Genomic DNA, 16327 nt, shown 5'->3' on the forward strand with positions numbered 1-16327 from the left:
GTGTGTGTGTGTTAAAGTGATGGATAAAGTACAGACCTTATGCTGGTTCCCAGGTTGGTTGTTGTGAAGGGCTATCCAAGGTAGAGACACCTGAGTGAGCCTGATGAAAGGAGAGCAGAAAAGGACTTTCCAGGTAAAAGTAAAAGCGTTTCTGGGGGGGGGGGGTGAGAATGGAGCAGCAAGCTGAAGCCTGGAAGAGTAGTTAGAAAAATAATCTGAGAAATCTATGGCCTTAGAGCTTTATGCACTTAAGGAGTAGGGTTGTGGGGGAGTTGCTTCAAACTCAGGTGCAACAGAATCAGGTGTGCATATTAGAACCAGACTGTGGTCACCAAATTCTGACACTGTTGTGGACTTGACCTTCAGCATGATTTGCACTGTTTCAGTAGATCTGTGGCTCCCTGCCCCTTACAAATGCTGTTTCCCCTGTGATTCCCAAATTCTAAGTTCCTACTCTTTTGATTGCCTTTGCCCTACACCCTAACTGACCCCTTCATAGTCCCTCTCTTTGATTGGACCCTGAACTATTGCCACTCTTCCCATATATCTTCTCTTTATTCTCTTCCAGTAGACTCTTCTCAGTCCAAGAAGATTCTATGCCTTTTCTGGGTCTGTGCCCACCAGCACATGTTTCCTTGGGATATGAATATACTAAAATATCTCCCTTTTATCTTATCTGGTCTTCACCCCATGGGGCAATCCAAAAGCTAGTATTTATTCTTTCACATATTAATTTAAGTTGCTTTAATTGCTACTATGATATGTTTTATATAATATAATTAATGTTTTAATTCTGTATACTTGCCTCCCAAGGCAGTTTTGTGAAGGGTCCAATTTTGGAATCAAGCAAATAAAGAATAAGTAACAGCTGAAGTTATTATAGTAACGCCTTTCCCATCCTCCCAAAGGAATCAAAACTGTGAGTGTTTTTTCAAACCAGATTAAAAGGAGAAAATATTTTAATGTTCTCTACATCCTAAGTATATTTGGATGGCTTTCATGAAACTCCCTGGGCCCTGATTTCAAGTGTTCCTCGTTTATTGGTGTCTAACTTTGACCCTTCATGTAGTTCTGATGGCGGTTGTCCTTAGAATGAGAGGTTACTGAGCTCACTCACTCACTCACTCACTCACTGGTTGTTTCAGTAAATGTGTATTGTCCTGCTATGTACCCAGGACCAGGATAGATTTGTTCCTGCCTTTAAGAACATCTGGGGGACTGGGGAGATGGTACAGTGGGTAAAGCACCGTTGGAATTTCACTGCATGAGATCTCAAGTTCAATCCCTGGTATTTCATGTTCCAGAGTGATGGTCTTACTCACTCTCTCATTAATAAATAAATAAAATAAAATAAAATCTAGTAGAGTGTAATTACAATAGTGTGTGTTTCCATGAAACAGTTGGGCTGCAAGTCTCCTAAGGTTTCTAGGGCATCCTAGGACCCCACCAAAGGTTGGCTTACTCTTAGGTATCTGTTTCCAGGTACTGAATGGGGACCGGAAATTGACAGAATATGGTGGGAACACAAGGGTGCAGAGGTGGACATATGGGGAGACTGGGACGCTGTGCCTACAGGAGGGAGTTTCCTTTGGAAAAGAGTGTAACAGAATCGGGAAATTCTCTTTTCCTTTGCAACATCTCCCCAGCCTTCCCTTCTCCCCACAGCTCGGCTGTGACCTTCCCATTCTGGGTAGACTTCCTCAGAACTGTGCATCTGCGGTGGGAGCGCTTTCAGTTCTGCAGGGATTCCCGGAGGCGGTGGGGGGACAGCCGCGGGGGTCCCGTGGGGAATCTCTCTTCTCATTCTCTTGTTTTAATTTTGCTTTCTTTTCTTTTTTTTTTAAACCAGAGCACAGGTTATCTTTGGTTTATGATGGTGCTGGGGACTGAAACTGGGATCTTTGGTGCCTCAGGCATGAAAGTATTTTTGCACAACTATTATGCTGTCTCCCTAATCCCTTCTTTATTATTCTTTTTTCTTTTTGGAGGGGAGGGAGAGAAGAGAATCTCTCTTCTTTCCCTTTGTCCCATAGGAAGAGAACATAGTCTCCTTCCCCCTTGGCTTTAGTAGTCGCAAGGATTTTGCTTGAATCATATCCCTTTCGCGTCCTCCCCACCCACGTACCTCTCTTCATTTCTCTAAACTCCCTGGCTGGGAGTGGGACTGCTACGACTGTCCTAGGGAAATCCCTGGGCGTGAGAGGTAGGAGCCCAGCCCCCAGCAGCTCCATTTTGATTGGTCCTTGGAGACCCCTCCTCTTTATGGGAGGAGCCGAAGACTGGGGCAAAGTAGTTGTGGAAGCAGGTCTCGGGCAGAGGGTTCGAGTCGCCGGCTTCTCACCTCGCCATGGTGCGCCTGCCTCTACAGTGTCTCGTCTGGGGTTGTTTGTTGACTGCGGTGAGTTGAATTCTGCCCTGGCCCGACAGGGGAGTTTGGGATTTGAGTGAAACGGATGAGAGGAGACCTGGGAAGCGGTGTCTGGGGATGGGAGTGGCGGGGCGGGGACAGGAGGGTGGGTGGAAGCTGGCAACGTGCCCCCAGCCCTGGCTGAGCGGGACAGACAGCCTCCTTGACTTGGGGTCGTAATGGGGGCATTGCAAGAAATGGCCCTAAATGGCGGGATGAGGTTGGGGAACCCCCAAGTCTTTATTTGGTCAAGCCCTTATCTGGAGTCAGTTTGCTTCAGAGCCTGACCATGCAGAGACTGGTGAGGGGTTTCGGAAAGGGGAAGGAAGGCCTGCCAAAGGAATGGGCGGGTCTGACCGGTTTCTTGACAGGTTATCTCCTTGCCAGGCAGGGTTGCCTTCTTCCTGGGCATCTTATGGGAATAAGCTGTGGATGCAGAGGCCCAGGTACTTCTTTGAGAAAGCCAGGAGCTTCCTTTTTTTTTTTTTTTTTTTTTTTAAATTTAATTTGTTTACTTGTGAGACAGGGAAAGAGAAGGCATCATTCTAGCATACACAATGCAGGGAAGTCTCGTGCTTGAGAGTCCAAGACTTTATACACTGTTATCTGTAACCTCCTGGACTATTTGGCCAAGAACTTTCAACACCCACATTTCATCACCCCCAGATTTGGGGGGTTTAACTTTAGGAACACCCAACACTCTCTTGCCTCATGAATTTAAGATGACATAAGGGACCCCTGGGGAAGGCCAGTGGTGAGCAGTTGATGAGACCCAAGAAGAGGTTAGGGGATAGACAAGGGCTTCTCCAGGCACTGGACATGCCCAACCAAGCATATCTCCTGGTTTCTCAGAAGCCTATGCTTGACTCACTTTTTGTTTAAATGTGTTCTGGTAGTTCCTCATTCTGGGGGCTGGGAATCCCCCAGGTACCTGGTCTTCTCCTCTCAACCCTCCGTGGTCTTCCCCTACTTTCAAGGGCTGTGGATTCCATGTTGAAATATCCATGAGAGAAATGACCCACATGAAATAAGGAAAGAGAATCAGAAACTGCCTTGGCCACAGAACTTTCATTTTCACTCTAATCATTGGTTTCTAAGGAGAAAGGAGGCAGCAAAAGGGTGAAACTGGAGAGAGGAGGAAGAGTATTCTCTTGGGGAAGGAGCAGAGGAAGAGCTGGGAAGGTAGGGAGAAGGTGGTCTATACTTCTCAAGTATATAGTTTGGTTCCAGATAGAGATTAGGATATAACAATAACCATAGCAGGGGCTATAATTTTATTGAGAACTTCCTGTCAGGCTCTGAACCAAATAGTTCACATACATTCTTGATCTGATTTCTCTTAACTTCCCCCATCAGATGAACAAACTGAGGCTTAGAAGAAATGCCTTATTAAATGCACATAACTGATGGAACCTATATCTGCCTAATTCCTGAGCCTGCCTCTTAGATGGTGAGAGCCTCCAGCCTTGGGCTGGAGCTCCTTTGTGTCAGAAGGATTGGAGTTGTGGTGTTGGACCAGTAAATTGACAGACTTCCAGAGGAAGATATATGTTTTTTTTTCTTTTCAAAATATTTAAAAATTAAACACTTTATGAGATCTTCAAGAACACTTCTCCATCATATGTAGTACCAGAAATTGAACTCAGGACATGAAAAACACACACTTTATCTCTGAGCCACCTCCCTGGCCCTGACATGAGCTTTTTTTGTGTCTGAGAATGTAGACCATCGTGCAGGGAGTGTGGTGGGAAAGGCCCACAGGGTTGTGGGGAGAATGCTCACAGCATGGTGCCTTGTGATGCCAGGGTGGGGACAGCTACTTGTTTTCTATTTCCCCACCTTTGCGGTAAGATGATTTTCTGTAAGTAAACTCAGGCTGAATGAGAGTCATTGATTAGGCAGCATATTGGACAGTGATGCAGTTAGCCATGGTGGTGAGCATCCAAGATGATACTCACATATGCATGATAATTAAAACTTGCATTTAAAAAATAAAAATAAAATAAAATAAAAACCTTCCATTTAGTAAGTACCTCCTATGACCTAGACAATAGGCCAGAGGTTTGCATACATTCTTTTTTATCTTCACAACCCAACCTACCAGACAGGCACTATCACTCTTATTTTATTTATTTTTTTTATTTGTTTATTTTCTCTTTTGTTGTCCTTGTTGTTATTCATTGTTGTTATTGATGTCGTCGTTGCTGGATAGGACAGAGAGAAATGGAGAGAGGAGGGGAAGACAGAGAGGGGGAGAGAAAGAGAGACACCTGCAGACCTGCTTCACTGCCTGTGAAGCGACTCCCCCTGCAGGTGGGGAGCCAGGGGCTTGAACCGGGATTCTTACGCAGGTCCTTGCGTTTGGCGCCACGTGCGCTTAACCCGCTGAGCTACCGCCCGACTCCCTCTTATTTTATTTTTAAGATTAATTTCTCTTAAAGAGAGAAAGAGAGAGCGAGAGTGAGAGAGTACAAGAGAACCTCAGCATCACTCTGGAATATGCAATGCCAGGGGCTGAACTCAGGACCTCATGCTTTTAAGTCCAATGCTCCTTTAAGTCCACCTTCCTATTTCATAAACTAAGGCTACTAGAAAGAAAATAACTACTAAGTGTTACGGAGTTTGGACTGGGGGCCAGGCAGTGGTGAGCCTGGTTAAACATGCACATAAAAGTGCACAAGAACACAGGTTCAAGTCCCTGGTGTGTCCCCCCCCCCCCACAGAAGGAAAGCTTGACAAATGGTGAAGAAGGGCTGCAGGTGTCTGTCTCTTTCTCTATCTCTCCCTGTCCTCTCAATTTCTCTGTCCCTATCTAATAATAAGAATAAATAGATAAATATATTAAAAGATTAAAAAATAGCAGAGTTGGGATTGGAACCCTGTTTGACTTAACAAAGCTTTGTTCTTTTTGCTGGTTGATCCCAAAGCATGGGGTGATATTAGGGAACACATGAGTCTAGAACTAAACAACATAGCTTCACTTGACAGCTTGAGAACCCCTCTTGTGCTTGGGGAGGTGGCTCAGCAGGTAAAACAAAGGACTGTCAATCATGGGGCCCCGGGTTTGATTCCCAGCAAAGCATATGGTAGAGTGATGCTCTTGCTTCTCTCATAAAATAAGTGCACAAGTAAGTTAATAGCTCGCTCATTTCTCAAGAAAGAAGTCTCTGAAGCTAGAAAGCAGTTAATACTTCTTAAGCACAGCTAATCCCTCCTTTTAAACAAATATTAAAGAGCAAGCCTGGGGTGGAGGCCCTTCAATAAGCGAAGCAACGAATGAGTGTATAATACTATTGTTTTGTACCTATTGAATTTATTATTAGAGTTACTTCTTATTTATAATAAATGATTTTATTGCCCTAATCATTGCAGTGGTCTAAGGCTTCAATCTAAAATAAATGTAGGTGTGTATTAAAACATGCTTATTTATTTATTAGGGAGAGTGAATCAGAGCATCACTTTGGCATATACTGTGGCAAGGTTCAAACACAGGATCTCATTCTCACAAGTCCTACCACTGTGCCACCTTCTGGGCCACAAAAATATATACTTAACAAGATGTAATTAATAGCATGGGTGAGACCAGAAGACAGTGAAAACAGTTTTCCAGTGAGCACCTAGTTGACGGAGCCTCCCTGGATCTGTTTCACCATTTTCAAAGTGAAAGGATTGAATTTTATTCTTCCAGCCTCACCATCCTGGCATTTCATGGGGTTAAGGGGTGGGTGATCAGATGATAAGGGGCTGGAGGGAGAAAATCTGATGAGGCAGTGGAAAGGGGAAGGAAGGAGGTTAGAAGAATAGAAGGAAGAGGTGGGTGCTAAATATAGCCTTAACGAGGACGGGGACCAGCTGAAGCCAACCTCAGGATCCACCAACAGAGGTGCTAAGTCCTCCAGTGCTTTTTGGTCTTTGGGAAGAGATTTTCATCTTAGGAGCCAAGCCAAAAGGAAGAACTGTTTAGTTCAGAGAATGTGTAATTCCAGCGCAATCACTTTGTAAAACACCATCAGGATCCTCTGGGTACTTTTTTGATCACATCAGTTGGCAGTTTAGTTCCAAATAAACATACCAAGTAACCTACAGGCTTCATTTTTCTGCTGTAGCGTTCTGCTTCAGTTCTAACCTCTGACTTGGCTGATTTTTCACAGTCCTGCCAAGCAGGCTACTGCATATATATCCAGATCTCTCCAGATCATACCATTTTGTCTTTAGGTTTACCCAGAATCATCCACTACATGCAGAGAAAACAAATACTACAAAAACGGCCAGTGCTGTGATTTGTGCCCACCAGGTGAGATGCCAACCTGTAGCCCTTGTGGGATCCTTCTTGGTTTTCTTGCTGACACAGGCCCCTATGTGTTAGCCTTGGACTCCAGTCTTACATGATTCCTGGGATTTGCCATCCCTGGCCCTGCTGTCTGAGTGTTCTGGGTTCTCTCTGTCTACCCAGGCTGAAGGCTTCCATCTCTTTCTTATATCCTACTAGTCTGTGTAGTCTGGAAGGGTCTGAGATTGTTATCTTGTCTCCTGTCCTAAGGCCCAGTCTGATCAGTTTTTGCTAAATGTATGACTCACTGAGTTGACCGGAGCTGCATCATTTCCTGATGTTTTCCAGGGAAGAAACTGGTGAAAGACTGCATAGAGAACTCCCAAACAGAATGCATTTCTTGCAATGATGATGAATTCCTACCCTCCTGGAATGCAGAGACACGCTGTCACCAGCACAAATACTGCGACCACAGTATGTGGGCTGCTGGTTGTTGTTGTTCTTGGTGGGCTGGCTTAATGCTCTAGCTTATTCATAGCCATGCAGCCATTTTATGTTTTTCTAGCCAGGATCTGTTCTGATTGACTGGAGACTAGGTTGTAATGGTTGTTAAACAATTTGAAGACAGTCTCTACTGGGGAAAGGGTCTAAGAAACAAAGATCAGGAAGTGTGAGGAGCAATACTCTTCAAGGTCAACAAGGGGTCTCTATCCTCCCTGCCTTTCTCCATTCAGACCTAGGACTCCGGGTCCAAAAGAAGGGAACCTTGAAATCAGACACCATTTGCATGTGTGATGAAGGCCAACACTGTACCAGTGAAGCCTGTGAAAGATGTATTCTGCACAGTTTATGCTCCCCTGGATATGGGGTCAAGCAGATTGGTAAGTGACCCAGCTAGAAACCAGCTCTATAGGCAGAAGACAAAGAAGCCAGGGACCAAAGGAGAGGGACTGGGCAGTGGATACTTAGTCCCTGAGATGGAGGAGATGCAGACTCCAATCTCTGGGGTCTAGAGTGATTGGGAAATAGAGCTTTTGTCATTCTGTCCTGGGCCCCTGCCTTAGGAGGACAGTGAGGAGAGCCTCCTACGGGGCTACAGCAGGTTGGATGAGGGAGGCCTATGGGATGGAGAAAGCCTGCTTAGGTAGGAAGCTCTTCCTGACCTGCCTGTCCACTGTTTTTCTGGAGAGATGGACAAGTGAGTCACTGATCACCAGTGCCTCTTTCTCCCAGCTACAGGTATTTCTGACACCAAGTGTGAACCCTGCCCATTTGGCTTCTTCTCCAATGTGTCATCCTCTTCTGAAAAGTGTCGCCCTTGGACCAGGTACCCTTGTGTTATTTTTTGTCCCTCGGAAGATTATGGGACTGTGGGCTTCATACTCTCTGGCTGCCTTTTCTTCAGCACCTTATCCTTTTATCTTCAAACACCTGTGTATTTGTAAAACATCTCTAGTGACCTTATGGTGGACCCAATGTGATATTGTGACATTTTTTTTTTTAAACCTACTCTCTCTTAGTGGTAACAGACACTGAAAGTCTTACTTCTTTCCTCCCCTACCTCCACTTGCTCTTCCTCAGTGTATTGCCTCCTTAACTGATCTTCTAAGCCTTTGTTCTAGACTCTTTCTTTTCAGTCATGTTGCCTGCCTCCCCTGGCCCATCTCATCAATATCCATGGCTTCATCTAGTATCACCCTCTGATGGTTCCTAGTTAATACCTCCTGTCTAGATATCTCTCATGGATCACAGACTGTCACATCTGATTGCTGAAAGTATACTTACACTCAGGTGTCCCATAATCACTTCTGATTCCATCAGTCTTCTGTCTACCTGGTCTTGTATGTGTTTAGGGACTCTGTCTCTGTGTTCTCCACTGTCACCACCATGGTCTGTAGGATGCTGTCTCCTTAGTTCCACCACCTTCCCTCCATCCCATCCCCCTCTGCTAAAAACTCCTCTGTTAAGAGGAGTTAAACACATTGTCTATGATGTTTTTACACTAATTTAAAAAATAGAAAAGACAGTCACATGAGACAAAGGGCATAATAGGACCTTTAGTGATCATCTCCATAGACTGCCACTGTTTTCTGTATGTCTCTGTACACACACACCACACACACACACACACACACCTACACAAATAGTAGCATCCCAGTTATAGTTTGTTATTGTTTTCTGCCTTTTGTTCTGCAGTAAGCTGCAAATTCCTTAAATGTGGAGAATTGCTCCCTCTCCTTTCCTCTGATGTATCCCTTAAGCCTAGAACAGTGCCTGATACATACATAGTAGCTGATGAATGAATATTTACTGATAAATATTGAATGACAACTGGAGATGCATTGGTGAACCAAAAGCAGAGCACTGGGTACCAACCTCACTACAGTTTTGTCACACTCCTGTGGGGATGTTATCTTCATTTTTATGAGCCTCAGTGTCCATATTTGAAAACCAGGAGCAAACCTCATCTCAGAAAGGTTGAGGAAAAAACTTAACAAAAGTGTTTTGGACTCTTAAGTTCTCTACTTGTGGGTATATTTTCTTTGAAGTTTCTTTCCCTTTTTCTCAGATTGTTTTTACTTTTTCCATTTTTAAAGATTTATTTATATATTGATGAGGAAAACAATATCACTCTGGCACATACAATGCTGGAGATTGAACTTGAGACCTCATGCTCAAGGGTTACTTAGAATTTTTTTTTTTCTTTTACTAGAGCACTGCTCAGCTCTGGCTTATGATGGTGGGGATTGAACCTGGAACCTGGAAGTCTCAGCCATGAAAGTTGTTTTGAATAACCATTTTCTCTCACCCCTGCTTAGATTTTTAACATTTTAAAAAGTATTTTATTTATTTTATTTTTGAGAGAGATGCAGAGAGAGAAAGACACAGAAACACCAGAGCACTGCTCAGCTCTGGCTTATGGTGGTGCGGGAGATTAAACCTGGGATTTTGAAGCTTCAGGCATGACAGTCTCTTTGCATAACCACTATGCTACCTACCCCTGCCCTATTTTTTATTTTTTATTTTTTTATGATGTCTTTCTCTGTCCATCCCATTCCACTCCTCCTTGGGTGAAGTCTTCATTATTTCATATTTATATTCTTGAAAAGATTTCCTCCTGGTCACTTTTCTATAATTTCTCTTCTTATGAGTGCTCTGACCACTTAGTCCTCTCATTAATTAACTCATCTGGTTGAAGGCTGATGTGACTCACCCCAACTGAATCCAGTTGAAACCTGCATGCTTGATTATTAATGATCTGGCTTAAAAGATCCAATTTTCCATAGTTCCCTGTCATCAGTTGGCATGCTGCCGACCTCATCCCTTGCATCATGTTGCCCTGCTTGGTTGTAATGCACTACTGCTCTAAATTTGATATCCTCAGGGCCCCTCATGTCCTGCTACTCCCAGAAAGTCTTTTTAGATGACCCTCAAGCCAGAGGCTCTTAAGTGAGCAACTTTTTTCTGCCCAAGGTCTAGAGACATTTTGGCTGTTGTAACTGGAGAGGGAGGTGCTACTAGCTTCTAGAGACCAGGGATGCTGCAGAACAGCTGCCATCCTACAGGGAACCCCCCTGCCACCAGCCTCACCAGAGAGCTGTGTGGACACACATCACATTTTAGTGGTGCCAAGATTGTGATAGCCTGCCTTAAACTGAACTCACCATTCCCACCATTCCAGGCTTTCTGTCCTTTCTCTGAGAAATCCCTTCTTCATCAAGCATAGCACTCATTAGAGACTCTCCTATTTTATTCCTTGAAGATGTGTAACCTCTACACTCATGAGTTCTACAGGAGCACAATTTGTAACATTCTCAAAGTAGCCAGCATTGATGGGGTGTATGTGTGTGCAAGCATGGAACACATACTTGGTTAATGCACTTGGATGTTGCTTGTCTTTGTCTGGGGCTGCAAATCTTACACTTGGAGAAACTAAGTGTCTCTCTTCTTCTGCACACATGTCACCACAGTTGTGAGACCAAAGGCCTGGAGGAGCAGCAGCCAGGGACTAACATGACTGATGCTGTGTGTGGTGAGTCCTGGTGAATAGGCTCTGGCAGCAGGCGAAGAGGGTGGGGTGGGAAGGGGAGGCTGAGATACCCAGAAACACTGGTTGGAGGGAGTCAAGTGAGAAGAGGAGGCAGTGTGGGGTTGTGGCATAGCTGAATCTGGGACAGGTCACTTCCCCAAACCGAGCCTCCGTTTATTCTCTGTAGCATGGAGGCCACTGGAACTTGCTTATACAGCTTGATACCAGTGCCTGGCTGAGATGTTTGCTCTTCGGGGATGCTCTGTTCGTGTTCTTCAGTCCCCCCCACCCCTCTTCAGTTACCGGGGAGGTGAGACACAGTTTGCTCCCATAGCCTTTGTTTTTATTTGATTTGTCTATTTATTTATTTTAGATAGAGGCAGAGAGAAAGAGAAGGGAGGGGGGAGAAACCACAACATAGGAACTTCCTTTTGCTGGTAGGGGATGAGCTCGAACCTGGGTTGTGCACAAGGCAAAACAGAGCACTATCCAAGTGAGCTATTTCATTGTCCCCGCCCCCCATCCATGGTTTTATTTTAGAAAGAGAAACCACAGACTTCAGTAGAAACCACAGACTCAACTAACTACAGGAACTGGGAAATAGGCCATATTACTGAGTGAAAAAGGTCAGAAGTAGAAGAATTCACTCTGCTTAAATTTCCTCCCCAGGACCAGGCAGTGGCAAACCTGGTTAAGCATACTCACTACAGTGTTCAAGGACCTGGGTTCAAGCCCCTGGTCTCTATGTGCAGGGGGAAAGCTTCACAAGTGATGAAACAGTACTGCAGTTGTCTCTCTGTCTCTCTCCCTCTCTATCTCCCACTTTCCCTCTCAATTTGTCTCTGTCTCTATCCAATAATAAATAAAATAAAAAAATTTCACTTGCTCTTTGCAGGACCAGACCTAGAGTGAAATAACTGAGGCCTTTTCCTTGGGCTCTATATTTAAGGTGGTACTGGAAAAAAACAACAACGAAAGAATAAAAATATTTTGATCTAATATTTAAAAAGTCAAAATTATTACAAAACCCTAATGCATAAAATAAGAATTTTCTTTCTTTTCCTTTTTTTAAGACTATTTTTTCCATTTTTAAAATTTAATTATTTATTTAAGAAAGGAGACATTAACAAAACCATAGGATAGGAGGGGTATAACTCCACACAATTCCCACCACCCAATCTCCATATCCCATCCCCTCCCCTGATAGCTTTCCCATTCTCTATCCCTCTGGGAGTATGGACCCAGGGTCTTTGTGGGTTGCAGAAGGTGGAAGGTCTGGCTTCTGTAATTGCTTCCCCGCTGAACATGGATGTTGACTGGTCGATCCATACTCCCAGCCTGTCTCTCTCTTTCCCTAGTAGGGTGGGGCTCCGGGGAACCGGAGCTCCAGGACACATTGGTGGGGTTGTCAGTCCAGGGAAGTCTGGTCGGCATCCTGCTGGCCTCTGGAATCTGGTGGCTGAAAAGAGAGTTAACATACAAAACCAAACAAATTGTTGAACAATTATGGACATAAAGGCTGGAATAGTACAGATGAAGTATTGGGGGGTACTCATATATTTTGCCCTAGTTTATGGATACGTGTGAACATATGCTCTATCTCAGGGTACCTGGACTATATCTAGGTTTTGGGACTTTGTTAGGAAGTGAACCACCTGGAATGGGATTAGAGAATACTATGAAAGGAAAGGTCTCACCCGAGTAATGAAGCTGAAGGGTTGTCATTCCACACCTGAAGTTTCTGGACACAGTCTGAAGTGAAGCATGCTGGGGTGGCACTCGTTGCATTGAATAGGTTGTGATCGGTGGATGCAGTATTATTTGATATGCATTGAGAAAAGCATGCAGGAAAGTGGACCCCACCCTAAGGCTCCAGGACTGGGGGAAATATAGGCTGTATAGTGGAAATGTAAGGTTCCTGCAGTCTTAGGGTTCAAGAAGACAATGGATAATTATTGTTATCATCACATTACTTGGTAATTGGGTTAACTTTGAAAAGTCCCCTTGTTAGGGTTTGCTGTATAATACCCAGAATCTTGTATATAGCTGTGACATGTTTTCCCTTTTGTTGCCCTTGTTGTTTTCTTATTGTTGTTGTAGTTCTTATTGTTGTTGTTATTGATGTCATCATTGTTAGGTAGGAAAGAGAGAAATGGAGAGAGGAGGGGAAGAGAGGGGAAGAGAAAGATAGACACCTGCAGACCTGCTTCACCACCTTTGAAACGACTCCCCTGCAGGTAGGGAGCTGGGGGCTGGAACCGGGATCCTTACTTTCATCCTTGCACTTGGCAGCCACGTGAGCTTAACCTGCTGCACTACTGCCTGACTCCCAAGACTTTTTTGATAAGGATGGAATTTAAAGCTGCAGCTGTATGACCTGGCTTCATTTATGTCCCCTGAACCATATTCCAGGGTCCAACACTTTATTAAAAAAACTTTATTAAAAAAATAAACAACACTTTATTAAAAAAATAGGTTATGGGGGTCGGGCTGTAGTGCAATGGGTTAAGCACACATGGTGTGAAGCACAAGGACTGGCCTAAGGATCCTGGTTTGATCCCCTGGCTCCCCACCTGCAGGGGAGTCACTTCACAGGTGGTGAAGCAGGTCTTCAGGTGTCTATCTTTCTCTCCCCCCTCTGTCTTCCCCTCCTTTCTCCATTACTCTGTCTTATTCAACAATGATAACATCAATAACAACAACAATAACCACCACAACATTAAACAACAGGGCAACAAAAGGGAAAAAAACAGCCTCCAGGAGCAGTGGATTTGTGGTGCAGGCACCAAGCCCCAGCAATAACCCTGGAGGCAAAAAAAAAAAAAAGTCACACAGTTTGCTGATTTTTCACCTTAAGCACCTTAGTTGGTTTATCCCAGACCCTACCTCAGTCTTTCATGGTCTTTTATTTTCCCACTTAGAATACTGACTTAGCTACAAGAAATACTCCACTTTTATTTCTACTTCTTTTTATTTGGTGATGAAGAAAAGAATCCAGGGTCTCATACATATGAAACATGTACTCTACCCTGAGCTACATCTCTAGCTGTCTCCGTCCTTCTCTAACCAAAGCAGTAGTACAGGGCCGGCCAGATAAGTCAGCTGGGAGGGGTGTCTGCCTTGCTGTTTATGCAGTACAGGTTTAAACCTGCCCTCCCCCCACTGCACTGGGGGATGCTCAGTGATGTGGTGTGTCTCTCTCTTCTGCTATATCTCTGTCTCTCCCTATCTGAAAAAGCCAACCTGGGGCAGTGAACCCTCAGTGATGACAATAAAAGTATTGCAGACCTAAATGATGCAGGATCTTGGCGTTGGGTAGAGAACAGAGAGATACAGGGAGTGTGGTGAGCAGGTGAGGACAGTCACCAGTACTCACTCTGGCTGATGGGTGCCAGGGGTAGCTGTGGGCTTGCTGGGGCCAAATCTGCCAAAGTTCTGAGAGGAAACTAGATATCTAGAATTTTAAATAGGCAGTTCTTCTATATTTTAAAGGCAAGCAAATATCTCAAAGACAATCAAAAAGTGTACCAGTCATACAAAAGACATCTTCTGGTCCCATTTCACCAGAGGCCATTCCCATATTTGTGATGTCTGATGTAGGTGAGCTCAGATGCTGAAAGATTTAGAGCTCAGCAAGGGGGCCTGGGCAGTGGTACACCTGGTGGATTGCACACATTACCATGCACAAGGACTGGAGTTTGAGTCCCTGCTCCCCACCTGCAGGGGGAAGCTTCATGAGTGGCGAATTCAGTGGGTTTGCAGATGTTTTCTTTCTCTCTGTCTCCCCTACTCCCCCCTCTCAATTTCTCTCTGTCCTGTCTAATAACAATGGAAATAAACAGAGTTCAGCAAGGCAAAGCACCTTAGGTGTATGCAACTGTGGAGCCTTAGCTGAAGTCTGTTTTTTCCCAGGTTTCCGGCCTCGGATGAGAGCTCTGGTAGTGATTCCCATCACCATTGGGCTCCTGTTTGCTGTTGTGCTGTTGTCTTTCTGCATCAGTGAGTCCCCGTGTGGGAAGGGAACGGGGGGGGGGGGGGCGGGGGGGGGAAGAGGGGCAGGGGAAAAGGAGGGGCAATAGAGCCAGTCACCCATTTACTGGTCTGGGCTTATCCACTCTCCATCATTGTGTTGTTTCATCTCTCTAGGAAAGGTGGCCAGTAATAAGGAGCCAGTGGTTGAGGTAAGTTAGCCCTAAGTAGCAGGATGAAGTTTTGATGAGCTGGAAATGGACTCAATGTCACCTAGATGGATGCAGAGTCTGTAACTGCTGTGGGCTGATAGCTCTGACCCCCACCCCTGTGCTCCTGGGCCTCTTCAGAGCTTATCTCCTCACTCAACTTCAGGTGCTGTCGCTGAGCTCTTCCTTCCTGGCATTCAGTACAAAGCACAGTGGAACCATATCTTTGGGGCCTTGGTTAGTGGGATGGGTGCTAGAGGGGTGGCTCTTTGAACACTGTCTCCCACTCTGGAAACTTCTTGATGTGGTTTGTGTGGCCAGCAGGGGGCAGGAAGTATCCATGGAATCAGCTCTAGCCTGTGTGGGAGAGGGAAAGAGGTCCTTAGGGGCACTGTTGGCCTAACCTGGTACCTTGGATCCACAGGTCCTCCCCATGAAGCATCCTGTGGAGACAGAGGACTTGCCTCCCGTGCAGGAGACTTTACATGGATATCAGCCGGTCACCCAGGAGGATGGCAAAGAGAGCCGCATCTCAGTGCAGGAGCGACTGTGAAGCTGCATGCCTAGGCACTGGCAAGTGGGCACAGAGCAGGGTGAAAGAGGCCACAGCTGGTCACCATTCCTTTGCCTGTACCCCTGCCTGACCCGTGAGCAGGGAACTCTGGGTAACCAGCTTCTCATTTGAACCTGGAACTCATACCATCTCTCAACTTGCTTTGAAACATGGAGGCAAAATCTTTTTTTTTTCTTTAATTTATTTTTTTATTACTTTTTTTTTGTGGAGAGAAGGCACATAAGCATATCCACCAAACCCTACAACCCAGCTGTTGGCCACCCAGAGACAAGTGGTGATTTCCATGAACCCAGAGAGACCTGCACACACAAGCATTCACTGCATTGTTGTTTGTGACAGTGAACAACTGGAAGCTACTCAGCTGTTCTTCAACAAGGGACTGACTGAATAAAAGTGATATATTTATACAACAGAATCTCAAAAATGCTATCAAGGGGAAAAAAGTTTACAGGACTGCAAATTACGAAACTAATTTATTTTATTTTATAATTACAAACTGGTTTTTAAAAAGCACCCTCCCCAAGCAATGAGCTTTGTCATTTGTGGATGTGTGTCTGAACATTACATACATGACATATTTAGGTACAACAGGGGGTCTGGAAAGATATACAGAATATCCACAGCTGAGTTTGACTGTCTAGTGGGATAGAAGGGCCATGGGAGGGTGGGTTGAAGGAATATTTATTGCCTTTCCTATAATGCTAAATGGTTTTCCTCCTAAGTAGAATAAATTCACATAGTGCTTCTGGATAATTAAGAAATCATCAAACATGTAAAGAGAAAAGTGGAGGTGGCCATGCTGGGTGTCAGGAGTGGCTTCACATAAATTAGACATGCCCTAAACTGTGCCCAGACAGCTGTCCCTCCA

General features: G+C 44.8%; 1 protein-coding gene across 2 annotated transcripts; it reads left to right on the top strand.

Moving 5' to 3' along the window:
- Positions 1 to 2253: 2253 nt before the first annotated feature.
- CD40 (CD40 molecule) lies at positions 2254 to 15970 on the top strand. 2 transcript variants are annotated; one of them, XM_007533076.3, is made up of 9 exons: positions 2254 to 2398; positions 6623 to 6701; positions 7026 to 7151; positions 7412 to 7558; positions 7911 to 8004; positions 10649 to 10710; positions 14620 to 14706; positions 14854 to 14888; positions 15310 to 15970. In XM_007533076.3, exons 1-9 carry the CDS (start codon positions 2348 to 2350, stop codon positions 15436 to 15438), a joined length of 810 nt encoding a protein of 269 aa, XP_007533138.1. In that variant the 5' UTR covers positions 2254 to 2347; the 3' UTR covers positions 15439 to 15970. The 2 variants fall into 2 exon arrangements, with proteins under 2 accessions (XP_007533138.1, XP_060046913.1); XM_060190930.1 differs by having other exon boundaries at positions 7917 to 8004.
- Positions 15971 to 16327: the final 357 nt, after the last annotated feature.

Source organism: Erinaceus europaeus, chromosome 1, assembly GCF_950295315.1.
Source record: "Erinaceus europaeus chromosome 1, mEriEur2.1, whole genome shotgun sequence".
Taxonomy (NCBI): Eukaryota; Metazoa; Chordata; class Mammalia; order Eulipotyphla; family Erinaceidae; genus Erinaceus; species Erinaceus europaeus.

What these genes read in the sequence shown, in the direction of transcription:
- CD40 (XM_007533076.3), top strand. Translation starts at nt 2,348, where the DNA reads ATGGTGCGCCTGCCTCTACAGTGTCTCGTCTGGGGTTGTTTGTTGACT. An exon ending in GGGGTTGTTTGTTGACTGCG is followed by an intron (nt 2,399 to 6,622) that starts GTGAGTTGAATT and finishes TTTTGTCTTTAG; the next exon opens with GTTTACCCAGAATCATCCAC. An exon ending in CATGACTGATGCTGTGTGTG is followed by an intron (nt 10,711 to 14,619) that starts GTGAGTCCTGGT and finishes GTTTTTTCCCAG; the next exon opens with GTTTCCGGCCTCGGATGAGA.